The sequence below is a fragment of the Acomys minous genome (genome assembly GCF_964271855.1).
Source record: "Acomys minous genome assembly, chromosome: 14".
Classification (NCBI taxonomy): domain Eukaryota; kingdom Metazoa; phylum Chordata; class Mammalia; order Rodentia; family Muridae; genus Acomys; species Acomys minous.
The window spans coordinates 88427765-88443050 of NC_140496.1; the positions used below are offsets into that span (position 1 = coordinate 88427765).

The following is a 15286-nucleotide window of genomic DNA, read 5'->3' on the forward strand; positions in this document are numbered from 1 at the left end:
AGACTCTGCTCTGTATTTAGTTTATAGACACAAGCGAAGCATTTTGCCAGGTGCTGATGGCAGTTCGGGCTTCTGGGTCCCGTAGAGTTTTCCGTTGCCTGGGAACAGAGCTCCTCCCAACTTGGTGGGTCTTATCTAAGAGCACCTGATTCTGCCCTGGCTAAGGCTTTTGAAACCCGTTATTTTAATCTTTTCCATGAAACACGAAGCTGTCAGGCTCCCTCTCCTGCTCGCCATCGCTTGCTCTCCCATCAGATGAGCCCCTTAGAGTTTAGAGTGGGTTGTCAAGTGCGCCACTTGGTTTCTTGACTTCATTGTTTACTTTATATCAGGTTTTGTTTTTTTGCACTTTTTTGATGCTAATGTGAATGTGTCTGATAGAAAAAGTAGCTTTAAAATGAAGTCACTTGACAAAGATCTGAACTTGATTTCTTTTTAATTAATGTAAGTCAGCAATATATACTTGGACATATATACGTAATATGTGGATTACAATGTGATTTATGAATATAAGAGAAAAAATTAAGTCAAGCTAATCAACATATCATCTGAAATATTTTTCTCTGGTGAGGTTAATTTAAGTTTTTTACCCTCTTAGCAATTTTGAGATGTGCAGTTCACTGCCTTGCACAATAGGTCTCAAAACAAAACACACACAAAAATATTATTTAAAACATTTATACTCTTCAGCACCATTTTGTTCTGCTTTAAATTTTTTTAATTTGTTATTTTAATTCTGTTTAATTATTAACTGACATAAAAATACAAGCCTGATGCCATGTTACACTTAATAGATATATATGAATCCTGCTAAATGCATCTCTCTCTGTAAACATATATAACTTATACAGTGCACGTTTTCCAGGTTCCCTCTCCCTTTGGAAACACCCCTTCTTGTTTGCAGTTGTTCTCACACTGTGCAGATGGTACCAGAGTCTCTTGTTCCTCCGCCCATAGACCAAGCTTCCCCATCCTTCCTCACTTCTTCCTCTTTCAAGCCTTTGGTTACCATTGTTTGGCTCACAAGCTCTAGGAGATGGATAATGGAGTCCATTTTCTTTGTCCACTCATCAGTCAGTGGGCCTTGTTTCCATCCCTTGGCTGTTGTAAATGGTGAGGTGCTGTCCGATGCCCTGTAGCGCACTGCCAGCCTTTCCTTCGCCTGTGTATTTAGAATAGAGTTGCTTGCCATGTTGGCTGTTTTCAGGTTCCCAGACAACCTTTGTGCTATTATCCACAATGGTTGTACCAATTTAAATTCTCTCAATGGTGTACAAGGCTTTCCTTCCTCAACAGTGAATGAAGATCCCTCCCCCAACAGTGGACAAAGATTTCCTCCCCAACAATGGACAAGGCTCCCCCCCACCAAAAAAAAAGAGTGTACAGACTGTTGCATCCTTACTAGCATTCAGTACCCATAATGTTTTTGATAATTAGAGTGAGGTCAACCTTCATTGTGGGATTTTGTTATTGTTAGTAACCTCCTCCCCTCTTTCTGTGTGTGTGTGTGCGCGCGTGCGCGTGTGCATGCATGTGTGCATGCGTATAGGTAGAAGCCTTTGGGAGTTGGCTATCTCCCTCCATGGATGATATAGCTGGTACTTAAACTCAGCCCTTGACACCAAATGCCTTTACCATCTGAGCCACCTTGCAGACCTTCTCACTATTACTTTGACTGGAATATTCCTGACATCCATGTACAGAGAGATAGATTTTCTTTTTCTGTTGACCATCTATCTGTCTTCATTTAAGAAATTACTAAGTCTAGTGCTTATTTTTTTAATTGTAGTTTTTGGTTGATTTGTTTTTTTTCTATTTAGCTATTTAGTTTCCTGTATACATTGGATTTTAACCCGTTGACAGATCTATGATTTGAAATGTATTTTCTCTCATGATGTCTTTTTTTTTTTTTTACTCTGTTGATTGTTTCCCTTGCTATGCAAAAGCTTTTAATTTGCTGTAATCCCACTTATTTATTTTTGCTTCTATTGCCTGTGAGTTTTGTGGTCAAATCCAAAAAGTTGTTGTCTATACCAATTTGTCCGTTTCTCCTGTTTCTTGGTAGCAGTTTAACAGCATCTGCCTTACATTTCAGGAATACATTTCCAGTTGGTTTTTGTAAATGCTCAGAGTACAGGGAATCAATTTTGTTTTGTACATGATTTTGTTGTTTTTCCAGTGTGGCTTCTCTTGAAGAGAATGTTGCTGGCACCTCTGCTGAAAAACACTTGTTTTCTGTTCACCTGTCTGTGTCGAAGATTGACTTTTGCAAATTTCAGCATTTTATTACTGTGGGTTTGTAGTGTAGTTGGGATTCAATAATGTGATGTTTTTTCGTTTTGTTCATAATTGCCTTAGCTTTTTAGTGTGTGTGTGTGTGTGTGTGTGTGTGTGTTTCCATGGAAACCTCAAAGTGTGTTCTTCCTATTTTTCTGTTCTTTTTAAATGACTTTGGCATTTCACTCTAGATCACAGTGACCCTGATTCATGCTACTTCCAGTGTATTTTCCTTTATTTGTATCTCCTTTGATTTTTTTCCATCATCAACTTACAGTTTTCAATAGGAACAAATTCTTTTCTTCCTCTATTAAATTTACTTATTGCTGTTTTTTTGTAACTACGACAACCTCTTGATTTCTGCTTCTAATGGCTCTTTATTAGGATACAGAAATGCTATGGAGTTTTTCATGTTGATTTTATATCCTGAAAGCTAACTATATTCATTTAATAATTTTAGGTGTGTGTTTGTGTGTGTGTGTGTGTGTTGTGTGTGTGTGTGTATTGTGTGTGTGTATGTGTGTCCAGTAAACAGTGACAGTTTTATTTCTTCCTTTTTTGTTTGGATGCCGTTTATTTCTTTTTCCTAACTGCTCTGGAAAGGACTTTGAACATGATTATGCTGAATCAATAGCAAGCCGGAGTATCCTTAACTTGTGTCAGATCTATCTGCAAAGCTTTCAGTCTTGTGTGTGTGTGTGAGTACACGTGGGGGGTGTCTGCAGGCGCTGCAGAGGCCAGAAGAGACCATTGGGTGTCCCTCTTTATCACTCTCTACTTGCTCCTCCTGTCTCTCCCTGAGCCTAGAGCTTATGTCTCATCTACACTGGGAGTTAGCAAACCCCAGTGGTCCCCCTGACTCCACCACACCCAGAGCTGGGGTCACAGGTGTTTGTTTGCAGAGAGCTACCTGGCCTGTTAGGTGTGTTGGTATCTGAACCCTGGTCCATATGATTGCAGAGCACTTGATCTTGTAGCCACCTCTCGAGACCAGTGGTCTTCCGCCTTCCTAAAGTTGCGTGTGCCTCTTTAGTAGTTTGTGTATCATATTGTGGTGACTCCCAGACGTAAAATTGTTTCCTTTGCTACTTCATAACTCTAATTTTGCTACTGTTAGTAATCGTAATGTAAGCATCTGTGTTTCCTGAGGGTCTTTTGGGGCCTGCGACCCACAGGTTGACAACCGCTGTTCCAAACCTTCACCATCGTAAACACCTTTGAGTTAACTGTAGTATGATAAGACTGTTGGCAATAAAGGCCCCCAAATTGGCAGCAGTAGCAACAACAATAAAAAACCGCCAATTAACTTTGCTCTCTTGTCTTCCCATTCATCTTACTGTTTTTGTTAGAAATAATATAGTGTATAAATAATTGAAGCCTAAGTCTATAATAGGGTGTCTCATTTCCACACAGGTTTTTTCTTACATGGTACTTGTTAGTTGGTAATAAGAGTTGACTTCATTTACTTTGGATCACCTTTGGTCATTAAATTGGGCTGTGACTATTTGGTCGCGCTGTGCGGGTGTAGAGTCTGTTCCTTTACACAGGTCTAATCGTTACCCACCTCCGTGCCTTCCCCTGTGATCTGCCTAGATTTCCACCCAGGAGCCGCTGAATCCCATTAAGCAGGATACGAAGAATGGAGAGCTGCGCTACACAGCAAATATCTTCCCGCACAAGGGCTACATATGGAATTACGGGGCCCTCCCCCAGGTAACGTTCCTGTTACGATGCTAAACATTTATATAGGCTCTGCTTTTTAACAATTAAACTTTATTATACAACCCAACTGGCTTACACAAGAGGGAAAAAAGAGTGAACCTTCCGGTATCCATTCTCCGGGACGGGTCCCTAGGTGTCTCTGGCCTGCGTGCTGGTCTGGCCTGTTCGCTGATCCTCCTTCCGCTCAAGCCGGGTCTGACCCTGCTGCCCCTCTCTCCTCTCCGTCTGCCTGTCTCACGTGTGAAGGGCGGTCTCCTACTCCCGTTGAGGGTCGATTAGAAAAACAGTAATCCAGGTGGAGTTCCCAGGTCCGCTTCCTGAATTCCAGGCCCAGGATGGCTCCACCCAGTCTATCTCAAGGTATCCATGGTGTGTCCAAGGGTAAAGCCTGCCAAGACTGCTTTCACCTGTGACAAAGCTTACAGTCCTTCCTACACATCCCCCTTCTCTTAAAAAAAAAAATTAAGAACTATATACACAAATATACATATATACAGAATCATCAGGTATCAAGTATATAACCAAGTCCTTTTATACTTGTTAACCTGAAAGTATTCCACTATCCTACCAAAGAGAGCTCTTTTCTTTCATGAGAAATTGCAATTATCAATCTATAAATATGTTTTTAATTTTTAAACTAAAGCTTCTAGTAAAACTGTGGCTATCTAGTCTTTAATCCCATCAGAGACCCAAGACATTTATGTCTCCTAAAGAACTCATCTTGTGAACCCTGTGAGCTCCTTGAGTTTAGATTAGCTCTTAGGGCAGAGCAGGTTCAGACATTTGCCAATGAATATTTTTAATATGGCAGTCACTCGTATCAGCAGACTTTACTCCAAACCATCTATGTTGTCACTTCTCAGGTTCTTGGAGTCAGGTGTATAGAAGACTGACAGTTGACATGTGAGCACATCTCTTTTTGTGGGCGTAGCTGTTGTCAAGGAAAATTTTTCAGCAAGTCTTTATCTAACCATTCCTTTAAGTATGCTTTTATATACAATTCTCTATGAAAGGTTGGGTTTCATTTTTAATAAACCTAATGGGTAAGTTGAGTTAAATTGTGTTTGGAACTCACTGTTATATCCAGACTTCTGACTGGAAAGCAAGGAGGTGTGTGATGGCAAGGCCTCATTCCCGGTGTAGAGCAGTGCTGCCATTCTGCGCCTTTTTTATTGGCCTCTCAAGTTCCCCACTCTTTGAAGCAGCAACTAATCTTCCTGATTATTTAGGGAGTAAAACTCACCATGGTTGATCCAGGGTCCGGGTTTCAGGGACCTAGAGAAGTTTTTTTTTTTAATGATCATAAATCCCATGTTTGTATTTTTATGCATTAATTTTTAATTACATGAACATTTATATGGGGGACTGTGTAGGAAAAAGGACAGCTGAACAAAACAGATGTCCAGATAGGATAAACATTCACAGGAAAAGAAAGAGGAAAAGTATTCTTTCAAGAGCCTGTTTCGCTTTGATGCAACTAGACCACCCACTTGGATGCACTCTTGGTTAAAACTGCCATTCTTAAAATGACTAGAAATGAAAGTGTACGTTCAATCTGCAAAGGCAGATGTCTTGACTTCTTAGGCTTCTAAGTAGATGATTCTGTTGGACCTAACAGGGAAAGGTTAAAAACAGTTCCTTAGTGCTTAGGAGATTAGTGGGGAGGAGGACGCATGCGTGAAGGAGAGCCAAAGAAGCCACTGATCAGAGGCCAAACCAGAGGCGGGCAAAGTTGAGCAGTTCGGGAATAAACTAATACTCATTTCTCGAATTACTTAAGGATGACGGTGCTAGAAATCACAGATGTGAAAAGATGAGCAGGTAGGCACAAGGTCCAGCAGAGTGATGGATGACTGAGCGGGTGGGCTTTAGAGGCAGGTTGCCACACCAGCAAAGTGACTTTGAACAAGATCCTTTGTATGTCTGCCTCTCTTCACCCGTAAAGTGGAGAACAAGAGTATTTCCTGCACGTGGCTGTGCTGAGGTCTGTGAGATTGTTTCCTGAGACTCTCGTGAGGTGGTCACCACTCTTTTATCAGTGGCAGTTGCTTTAGCTTGGTGGTGAGTGCTAGCGGTGATGGTGATCAGCAGTTCCTGCTTAATGCTGCGACCTTTTAATGCACTTCCTCACATTGAGGTGACACCCCCCCCCATAAAGTTATTTCTCTCCTACTTCATAACTGCAATTTTGCTCCCGTTATGCATCATAATGTAAATATCTGACATGCAGAATATCTGATACGTCACCCCTGAGAACCGCTGGGTTTGGATCATCTGTTTCTTTTCTAAAGTTATTTGCACTTGGATTAGAGAAATCAACAGCCAAGTCACTGGTTGCAGTGTAGCATAGCAATGTAGCTGGCATAACTCTTACTGATTCTGTTATTTATTTAGAAAATTGTAATAAAGCACAGCTGGGTGTGGCAGCCCACACCTGTAATCCCAGCACCGGGAGGCTGAGGCAAGAGGGTTAGCGACAGTTTGAAGCCGGCCTGGCTTATATATAGTAAGACCTGGGCTCAGCCCTACCTCCCCCCAAATTAGCAGGCCAACAAAAAGCCTATCTACTAATGAGAAGGGAAGGGCTGGCCGATGATGATTGAAAACGAAAGACCCTTCTGCTGTTTGTATTTAAAGAACAGACACACTTTTTGTGCTCCTCTGGGTGTATTTGAATTTTCAAGATGTTCTCACCTTCCCTGCTTTTAGTCCGTGAGGTACAGTTGCTCGTTCTTGATTCAACTGAATACAACTGTAGCAGTCTCTTAATTTACCCTGTGTTGTGCATTCTCCATGACCTAATTTCATCCTCCATCCAACATCTACAATGATGTTTTAAAAGTAAAGATCTGGCCAGGCACAGTGGCTAACACTTTTGATCCCAGCTCTAGGGAGGCAGAGGCAGTCCAGCCTGGTCTAGGTAGAAAGCTGTAGGTCAGCCAGGATTAATAGACTATCTCTGCAACAAAAACAGAAAGGTCTGCTGATGTTTTTCCTCAGTGGTCTCCTGCTGAATGTTTGCTAAGGACATTTCCTGCCATTTCCCATAATAATTATTTAAGAATACTGCCAAGTCAAAACAGCCATAGTGACTTCCCCAGGAGAGAAAACAGCTGGAATCTTCCAGCTGTGGACTCATACCTGGGCTGAACCATGGACAATTGTTTCAGATCCTTTTTTTCTTTAAGTTTACAGTGTTTTGCCTGCATGTACACCTGCATGCCAGAAGAGGGCATCACATTATAGATCGTTGTGAGCCACCATGTGATTGCTGGGAATTGAACTCACTGACCTCAGTCAGAGTCTTAACCTTTGAGCCATCTCTCCAGGCCTGGCAGCTATTTTTTTTTTTTTTTTTCTTATTTAGTTGAATAGTTTTTTGGCTTTTTTCCTCTGCCCTGTTATGTACCTATACCTCCACTAGAGGGCATACTCAAATTTTTATATTGTTCAAGGGTTCCTCACCTGTTGAAATTACACTGTATCTTCAAGGTAAAAGTGATGTTACTTAATGCGCATCTTTTTGTAATACAACTAAAGCCTGTAGATGCAAAATACCAAAGGCAGAGTGGTTTTGGGTTTGTTTTTTGCTGTTACAGAAAACCATGAAGAAATGGCCCTAAAATTAGCAGTGCTGAATGGCTTAAGCACATTTCCTTTAATTTTTATTGCCTCAACATTAGGAACTAAATTGATAGATAATATTGAAAGTGGAGTAGTGAGAGTGAATTCAGTCAGCCAATCAATAAACAGAAAAGGTCCCCAGTGGGCTGGAGAGATGCCCAGCACTTAGGAGCACCGTTCTCTTGCAGTGGACCCAGGTTCCCCTCCCAGTAGCCACATGATGGTTCACAGTCATCTGTAACTCCAGTTCTAGGGGACCCAACTCCCCCTTCTGGCCTCCACAGGCACCAGGCTCACCTGTGCTACACAAATATGTACACACAAACAAACATTCATGTACATAAAGTAAAATAAATAAATCTTTAAAAATAGAAAAAAAAATTCTCCAAAGCCATATGTTACACATGCTATCAGAGGTCAGTCTTAAGGGCTGTAGAGAAGGCTTGCCTCTTACAGACCCCGCTCCCAACCCAAATGGCAGTGTAAGGGAAGAGTGTCTTTTGTTGCTCTATGTAGGCTAAGTTACGAATCCGTGAGCTTTCTGTTAATGGGTAGTGTGCATGGAGATTGTGGATGAACGCTGACAGTCAGGACCAGGGCCCGATGTACCCATACGTTATCTTACTTGTGTTGTTCTTTCTACAGTTGAAGAAACCGAGTACTAGATGTTTAATAAAAATTGTGGCCGAGGCAAAGCTGGCGTTTACTGCCTTCCTTTAGGCCAGCGTGACTTCTGGTTCATCTCCATGGAAGTGGGGTTTCTGCCTTAGGAAAGGAGAAGCTCATGGGTATTTCTGCCTTTATGATCTAGATGTGCCTTCCAGTTTGGTCCTGTGTTGGTTTCCTTGCATGTTGAGACAAATGTTACACTGTTTATCCACACTGCTCTCTTGGTTGCTGAGCCTGCCTTATTGTCCGCTATCCCCGGTCCAGAGTGGGTTCCCAGCATCCAGGCTTGGTGGATGCAGATGCCCAGTGGTCAGGGATAGGAAGGAAGCAGCAGGTGGCGGGGGCACCAGGAGAGAGCACAGCTGCTGCAGGAAGTGCACAGAGACAGTCCGAGAGTAAGGTGAGGCATGCCAAAGAGGCAACCGTGAGACAGAACTTGCTTTGTTTCTGAAATTTAAGCGTCCTGAGTTCAGATTCACACAGTGGAGTCTAATCCTGCCTCTCCTACTTAGACCACTGTAAACCATTTCAGTTGGTTTATACAGGGGGATGAATAATAATGTATTCTTCACAAGGGGTGTGTGTGTGTGTGTGTGTTTGTGTGTGTGTGTGTTTGTGTGTGTGTGTGTGACCTGTGGCCATACTGTCACCTATGTGACCTACTGTCACCTATGCCAGCATATAACATTAACAATTATATTGGTTGTTATTCTTGTAGTTTTTTGAAATAGTATCAGTGTTGCGGCAGTACTTGTTGGACCCGATTTTGTTGTTGTTTTGTTTAATGTAAAGCTGTATCCGTGGGTGTATTACAGTCTAGACTAGAAGGAAAATACTGGAATCTTTCTAGGATTGATGGTGAATAAGTGTACATTTTTAGTTACCTACATAAAATACAGACAGTAAATTGGGGAATATAAATGCCGGGGGAATAGCAGTGGCTGAATCTTGAGATGACAGTTTCTCGTCCCTTCTAATGTCAATTTCAGGCAAATCATTTTAGTCAATTTCTGTAGTTTGATTCAGAGTCAAGCAGTTAGGAAGCTTCCAGGAAGAGGTAATGCCTAGGAGAGATTTTAAATTGCTGGCACATCCCCATTACACTATTCATCTCCAAAACCGTAACATATATTTTGTAGCTAATGGGTCATCTAACAACAGAAGGAAGAGCTGACTTATTTGCATGATTTTGTCCGGGTCTTGAAATGTAGTTGCAAAGGTAGAGACTGCTATTAGGGGAAGGAAAGAGACAAAGGTAGGTTCTTTTTTGCTGTAGTAAATAGTGCCTCATCCTTTGTTTCTGGGGGATACCCTCTCTAGCAGTAGGAGACATTTAACCAATAGGAGGTTCATTTCAGACGTGAAAAGCTATATCTAGAGGCGGTCACCGTGTCAGACGGAGCAGTGAGTGACAGGAGCCACAGGTGAGACGGTCAGTAGAAAGAGAGAAATGGCACAGGCAGTGGGGACATTCAAACTGAAGCCCTGAGATTTGCGAGGGTGACTGCAGCCACTGCCTAAGCCTGGAAGACGAATCTTCTGGAAACACCACCCACTTTCAGATGTAATTACACAGACAAATTAGAGGCAGAGGGAGGAAGTGCTGCAAATCTGTTTTAATTATTGTGATGCTTGCGGGTGTACTGGTGTGTTAGCCCAGAGCCTTGAGGAACCTCAGATAATTTTTCCTTTAGATCATGGCTAGCTATAAAACTTCATGATCATGTGGCAAGATTAGGGTAGACTGCAGGGAGTGTTAGCCTGCACTTGTGCCTCATTTTTGTTTTTTGTTTTGTTTTGTTCTTTAGACCTGGGAAGATCCTCATCAAAAAGATAAGAGCACAGACTTATGTGGAGACAACGACCCCCTTGATGTTTGTGAAATAGGCTCCAAGGTTTGTTTTATAGACTGCGTTAATCCTTGCATGTGTTTTGCTTTATTCGTGTCATAAAATTTCATTTTGGCCTCCAGTTCTTTCTTTCTTCAACGTCTGAGCATATTCATTCCTTTGATAACCAGACTGCATATCTTGACTTCCTCTTCCCAAGTCTGGGCTTGGTAAACCACAGCAGGTGGAATCCAGCCGCCACCGCCACCGCCGCCTGGTTCTAATTATGTAGGTGACACAGCTGCCTTCGTATGTGCCCCGTCTTAAGCTGCACTTCCATCACACCAGCAGCGCTGAGGGCTTGTAACAGGGGCTGTAAGGCCTGAAGTATTTGCTGTCTGAGCCTTTGCTGGAAGCTTGCCAAGCCTGGCTTGCTGGGGTTTGCCATTGTCTAGACAGAAACTTCAGTACTGATGAAAACCAACTGCTGGGGCTGGGGCTGGGGCGTGGTTTCAGCGGTAAACTGCTTGCCTCGAAAGTGTCATACTCGGAGCTCAGATCCCCGGAACCCAGGGGAAAGCCAAGCACTGTAATGCCAGTTTTGCCAGGCAAAGTCAAGCAGATACCTGGGCCTTGCTGGCCAAATAGTGGGGCCTGCTCGGTGAAGTTCCAGGCAATTGAGAGACCCTGTGTTAAATAAAAGATAAGAGAAGCATAAAGGAATGTCCCTGGAGATTGTTCTCTGACCATGAGCGCGCACACACGAATCCCTGTACTCGCACACCTGTATAGAAGTGCACACACACACACACACACACACACACACACACACACACACACACAGACAAAACAAAGACTCTCTTTTTCTTTTCTTATCTGCTTCCAGGCTGCCAGTTTCAGTGGAGGGAAACACAGTCCACAAGCCTGCGGGCTGGTCCTGCCCATTAGCCCTCGGTCTCTTCAGTTCCTATGTTGCTATAGCATTTACCACTCGCGCTGTTCTGCGCTCTTCCTGTTTGGTTTGCTTTCCCAGGAGAGCCTCTGGTCTCTGAGTTCAAGCTCTCGCAGATGTCAGTGGAGGAGGGGAGGGGTACGCTCTCTCATCATTCTTCTCAGAGCTGTGTGAGCCGGGGCGTGCCATTCCCTCCCCCCACACCCCCGTATCTGCGTTCTAGATTTCACACCTCCTGCCTGTATGTGGTGTTCTTCTCCTGTCTCTTCAGGGTCTGTCAGCAACCCCTCTTCTATCTTCGGCTCCTGACCACACGCAGCCTCCCTAACCCTTTAGGTAGAGACCCGTAGGAAGACCTTTCAGTCCCCGTCTCCATCTCTGGTGTCTCTCTTGGTTTTCACTCCACTGTGAAACTGGTCCATCTTCCCTTCCACCATCATTTCAGTCAGACTGCCCTCCCTGCGGTCACCGATGGCTGCTGTGGGGGGGGGGGCGGCGGGGGGCTGTGGATTTCCCTTCATGCGCTCTGCTTGTCAGTTCCTCCTCCCCCTCCCCCTCCCCCTCCTCCCCCTCCTCCCCCTCCTCCTCTTCCTCCTCTTCCTCTGAGCCCCAGGCAATCACTCACCTGGCCTCTATTACATCACAGCACTTTGCTTTCCCTCCAAGCATTCGGGCTCCCTCCCCATGGTCTCTTTGCAAGTCCATTTCGTTCTGGCCACTTCATCCCGGAGGGCGGGAAGGATGTCCTTGTCAACTCCCGTCCTCCTCTCAGGGTCACTGTTCTTGCTCTCCAACTGACAGCTTCAGCCCAGATCTTTTCATTTAGCTCCTTATACTCAGATGTCTCCTGCGCCTCTCAAGTTGTGTCCCGAGCCCGGTTCACTTCTTCCTTTTTTAAATTTACCAACCAAGAGGAGAATAACAGGTGTAGTGAGTGAGTACAGTGGAACACTACCTGAAGACAACATGCCCCCCCCCCTTCACATCGCCACATTCCTCCACCAGAAACAGAGGGGTCACTGATCCTCTGCTCCTCTTTGCCCAGCTACTGAGGCAGGATTGATTTTGGGTCCCAGAGAGCTTTCAAAACTCTTTCATGCCTTGGCAGCGGGGAGCTTCTTCGTCTAGTTCGCGGTAATGGCGTATTCCTTTGACTACCCACTTCCCCTGCTGAGGTGTCACGCCGGCCTTGTGTGCCTTACTCCTTTGGGTACCTGGCTCCTGCCTCCTTCCACGGCATTCTGTCTTGCTGCTTCTTGTTTGCACAGCACCCACCAGCTGTAATGCACCTGTCTGCGCTCTCCCCTGAGCGGGCGGTCACTCAAGACCCTCTCCTTGGGGAGAAGGGGAGCGCTTCCACTGCCTCCTCTCTCTCTTCACTGTTCAGCTGGAAACTTACTTGCTCTGCTCAGTCGGCCTGACCCTGCCCAGGCGTCACGTGCTGCTCTTTGCTGTGTACCTGCCCAGTCCTGCGGGCTCAGTGCCCGGCCTGGAGCAAATGTTCAATTTAAAGAATGCTGAGTGGGATTTGTTAGTTGTTACATTCTCCTGACTTACTTGAAATCAACTTACACTAAAATCTTCAAGTAGTAGTTATCTCTTTTTACTTAGCATATATATTTTTGTTTCTCTCCTCTTATTTTTAATGTTCATCATCCGGATTCCCCCCTCTTCAACACCTCTTAATCTTTCTTGTCATTTGTTGCTTTTTCACTTTCTTTTCATTTTTCCCCTTCAGTGTTCTCCTCACCCCTTTCCTCTTCTTGTTCGCCACCTCATTCTTACTCCTTTTGTGAGGAGAGATATTCCCCCTTCTACCTTGAAATTCTGATTTCATACTCAGATTTGTTAGAATTCATGTATATGTTACTGTTATTCTGCACCCGCTGCCTCTCCCCCCATGCTCCAACTTTGGTTTTTTGAGACAGGGTTTCTCTGTGTACTCTTGACTGTTCAGGACTCACTCTGTAGACCAGGCTAGCCTCGAACTCACAGCAATCCACCTGCCTCTGCTTCCCAGAGTGCTGGGATTGCAGGCATATATCACCATGATAGGCTGCTATTCTTGCCTGGCACATGAATTCAACAGAAACGTAAAGCCAAGAAACGTATGGCTTTTCTTTTCTTTTTTTTAATTTAAGGTTATAGTTTTCTGAACTTTTAAAAAAATATTTTCTTCCAAAAGGAATAAAGAGATGTCTATAAAATTAAATAGGCTTCAAGAAAGAAAGGATTAAAACATCTTAATGAATACCTTCTATGTTCAGATTCCATGCTAGGCTCTTTGGTTTCCTGCCCATAGCTTATTTCATAATAAGTAAAGATTGCTAAGTTAAGTAACATTTCATTGCTAGAAAGATTATGTTTGAAAAATTTCTTTATTCTTGGGGTGTAACTCTTGGGTGGTAGTGAATTCTTATTTAGTGTGAAATATTCAGTCAATTTAAACCTGGTATAAGTAAAAGATTAAGCAAAGGGATGTATTTTCACCCGTGTAAATGTTTCATTGAGCATGTAATTAGGGAGGTTGTAACTGGAAGATATGTTAGCAATGTTGTACCTGATGAATTGACGTGACACAGTCACACTTATCTGTAAGCCAAACATAAATCTAAGAAAATTCAGTGTGGAGTGTGTGTGTGTGTGGGGGGGGGTGTTTTGTTTGGTTGGTTTTTTGTTTTTTGGGTTTTTTTTTCTTTTGTTTTGTTTTTTGTTTGGCTGGTGTTTGTTTTTTTGGAGCTAGGGTTTCTTTGTGTAGCCTTGGCTGTCGTAGAACTAGCTATGTGGACCAGGCTGGCCTCAAACTCATAGAGACCCATCTGCCTCTGCCTCCCAGGTGTTGGGTGGGATTAAAGGTGTGTGCCACAATTGCCACCTGGCTGTGGGTTTTAGAGTAGAGATTTCCAAGTTGTTGAGCATGCAGCATAAAATTAGATTATTAATATGTGTTTTAATATATGTACAATTATTATTGAAAGCATATTTTACATCTTACATATAAAGTGTGGCTATAGTAGGTATGTTGTGTATAAGTATTGAAGGTATATGTTATATTAGCTAATTAGTTATTGTTATATTTTGCTAGTTTATTCTAGAACTTACAATATTGTAGCCTTGCCTACTATTTAAACCCTAGGCAGAAAATCCAGGAATGCCAGGAATAGACACTTTTGTAGTCCATGGAAACTTACACTATTGCAATTTTAGTTGCAGTAACTTGCTTTACACACTGCTACTTTCTGTTGTTAACTGGGCCTGGTTGAAATTTGACTCCTTCAAGACTGAATTGATATGGAGCTTAATTCTTATATTTATTTATTCCGAGCTTCTGAGAATTGCCTTGGTAGGTAAAGTCTAATAAATCCGTGTAGATCCCAGATGGGAGAATATACTGTGCATTAGACATCTTGGTCTTGAGCCCATACCTACTTGTCCTTGACTCTTCGGCACTGTGGGCAACTATAAGATATGATCTTATCTTCCCTTTACTCTTGAGAAGCTTAAATCTAAAACACTGTGTGAAATAATGTCACCTAAAATCATCTCTTAGGATTGTGGAGGACAAATTCAACCCAAAATTTATGACTAAAGACTTTGCCTTTTGAAATTTCCCCCCTCAACAGCTAGAAAAGCCTTGGTCTAGTTTTTAACTGAAATCTGGGGACAAACTTCAGCTCTTGTTGAAAATCTCAACTTAGTTTACAAGCTGAATTAGCTGTGTTGTTCCCACAGATGTGGTCACAGCATCTGCCACCTGCAGTCATCTTGGAAGGGTAGAGCGACAGGCCAGCTGCAGAAGTTGATGCCCTCTGGCAACTAGAGGAGCTGGCTGATTCCTTTAGTCAGCATGAGCCATGGCAGAACTTCCTAAGTGAAAAGTAAATCGTCTTCTAGGACCTTCTAGGTCCTTCTATTTCCCCAATGGATAGGACATTCTCCACAGTTATGTGGAAAGTGGGGACTGACCCTGACATGAACTCTGGTGCTCCATATTTGGCCACATCCCCTTGGTGGGGAGGCCTGGTGCCACTCAAAGAAAGGATAAGCAGGCTACCAAGATAAGACTTGATAACCTATGACCATATAGTGGGGGAGGAGGTCCCCCTTAGTCATATACCTAGGGCAGGGGAATAGGGTAAAAGCGGGAGGGAGGGGGGAATGGGAGGATACAGGTGATGGGATGGCGATTGAGTTGTAATCTGAATAAATTAAT

The 15286-nt window shown here is 43.3% G+C and overlaps 1 protein-coding gene across 1 annotated transcript in view; it reads left to right on the top strand.

Annotated features, from left to right (window-relative positions):
* Positions 1 to 15286, top strand: part of PPA2 (inorganic pyrophosphatase 2) — a 71331-nt gene that overhangs the window by 23963 nt on the left and 32082 nt on the right. The window contains exons 5-6 of the mRNA XM_084757281.1: positions 3871 to 3990; positions 10101 to 10187. Of these exons, the coding sequence (XP_084613407.1) occupies positions 3871 to 3990; positions 10101 to 10187 (207 nt within the window). The remainder of the gene's footprint in view (positions 1 to 3870; positions 3991 to 10100; positions 10188 to 15286) is intronic.